The sequence below is a fragment of the Neomonachus schauinslandi genome, chromosome 16, assembly GCF_002201575.2.
Source record: "Neomonachus schauinslandi chromosome 16, ASM220157v2, whole genome shotgun sequence".
Classification (NCBI taxonomy): domain Eukaryota; kingdom Metazoa; phylum Chordata; class Mammalia; order Carnivora; family Phocidae; genus Neomonachus; species Neomonachus schauinslandi.
In genome coordinates this window covers 58,443,996-58,445,554 of record NC_058418.1, presented here as the reverse complement: position 1 = coordinate 58,445,554, position 1,559 = coordinate 58,443,996, and the positions used below count along the sequence as shown (strand labels likewise).

The following is a 1,559-nucleotide window of genomic DNA, read 5'->3' as shown; positions in this document are numbered from 1 at the left end:
ACGCTTGCGGCTGCCGCCCGGGGTGCGGGCCGGGGCGCCGGGCGCGGGCTTGGCGGGGCTTGGGGTGCGCCAGACCGGCTTGACCCGCGGCGGCGCGGCGCGGAGCCCGGGGCGGCGGCGCGCGAAGAAGTCGGTGAGTCGGGGCTGTGCCATGGCGGGACCGGGGACACGAACAGGGACCTGATACCGCGCAGGACGGAAGCGGTGCCGCGCTCCGCGCCGATTTTCCCGCCGCGCCTGGCCCCGCCCCCTCGGACGGAACCATCGGCGGGGGGGGCGGGGCGGCCGGGAAATGGACGCGTCCAGGCACATGCGCGTGGACGCTCTCGCGGCTGCGCAGGCGCGCGCAGGCGCCGCAGCGTGGTCCTCGTTCCGCCGGACTCGAGGTGGCGGTTGAGCTCGGCTTGGGGCGGACGCGGAGCCTGTGCGGTCCGGGAGAAGAGAGCGATGCCACGCTGCTTCCTGCTGAGGTTAACACCAGGCACCGTTGAGTGACGCTGGCCCTCGGCGGCGTCCCTGGGCAGGGTCGGCAGCCAGACCCCGGCGTCTCTCCGCGGGTGCGAATTCTGCGTCAGGGAGGCTGTTGTGCAAGGAAGAGTGGCATTCGGGAGGATCGGGGAAGGGGGTGTTAGTCCCGGAGGGGCCGCTGCCGCCGGGGACCCTGCCGCCGGGGGCCCGCGGGAGGCCCGGAGCGCCCTGTAGAGGGCCTCTCGGTGGGGGAAAGTGCTCGGAGGCGGCGGTTCCCGTGGGCGATGAGGGGAGCGGACAGCTACGCCCGTGCTTTGGGAACAGCAGCTGCCCAGGGAGCAGGGTGGAAGGTGGCAGCCGGCGTGTTTAAGCCTAGGTTCTGTGACCGGTCTGTGGCGCTGTGTGCCCTGGGCCACCACGCTGGAGGCAAGCATTGACCTGCGTCGAAACGGACCTCTCCAAATGTAAGCCTGCTGTGCGTTATAGAGAGAAATGTGCAGGATCCTGGAGCTGTAGTGACAGCACACATTCTAGGCACAGCCTCTTCGTAAGGCCAGCGGAGACAAGGGGACTTTGCAAATCTTTCCGTCTGTAGCTGCTCATCGGGAAGGAGGCAGCTGTCTTCTCTCCCAAATACACTGTGGTTCCCGCGCGCGCGCTGTTTCACATTTAGAAAGTAAAGGAACACCTGGTTTTGGAGAGTCCGGGCAGCTGGATCTAACCACGAGTGACTCCGGTATCTGGCTCCCAGCCCTTGCTCTCTGTAGATAAGCTGATGAGCAGGAGGCCTCCCCAGAGCTTCCAGAATGCTGAGACGTTTCCACCAGCATTTCATTTGTCTTGCCACCTGCCCGCCCACCAGCCTGGAACCACAGAGTGCTGACTAGGCTCATGCCCCCCAAGAGAGCTGAGTGAGGTGATGGGAGGCAGGGCCCCTCAGGAGAGGACACCCTGCCTGCCTGGCTCCACATGGCTGTGTGACAAGAGCATGCACTCCCAGGCACATCCACCTGGGGAGGACTTCGGGAGGGAGAGAGTCACACATTGCTGTGTTCTGGCCAGCTCCCCGGGGCCACTAGTCTGGAGGTGGA

At 66.5% G+C, this 1,559-nt stretch overlaps 1 protein-coding gene across 1 annotated transcript in view; it reads right to left on the bottom strand.

The window, feature by feature from the left end:
- Nucleotides 1-153, bottom strand: part of CDT1 (chromatin licensing and DNA replication factor 1) — a 4,816-nt gene extending 4,663 nt beyond the window's left edge. Inside the window, exon 1 of the mRNA XM_044922076.1 lies at nt 5-153. Coding sequence (XP_044778011.1) covers nt 5-153 — 149 coding nt within the window. The remainder of the gene's footprint in view (nt 1-4) is intronic.
- Nucleotides 154-1,559: the final 1,406 nt, after the last annotated feature.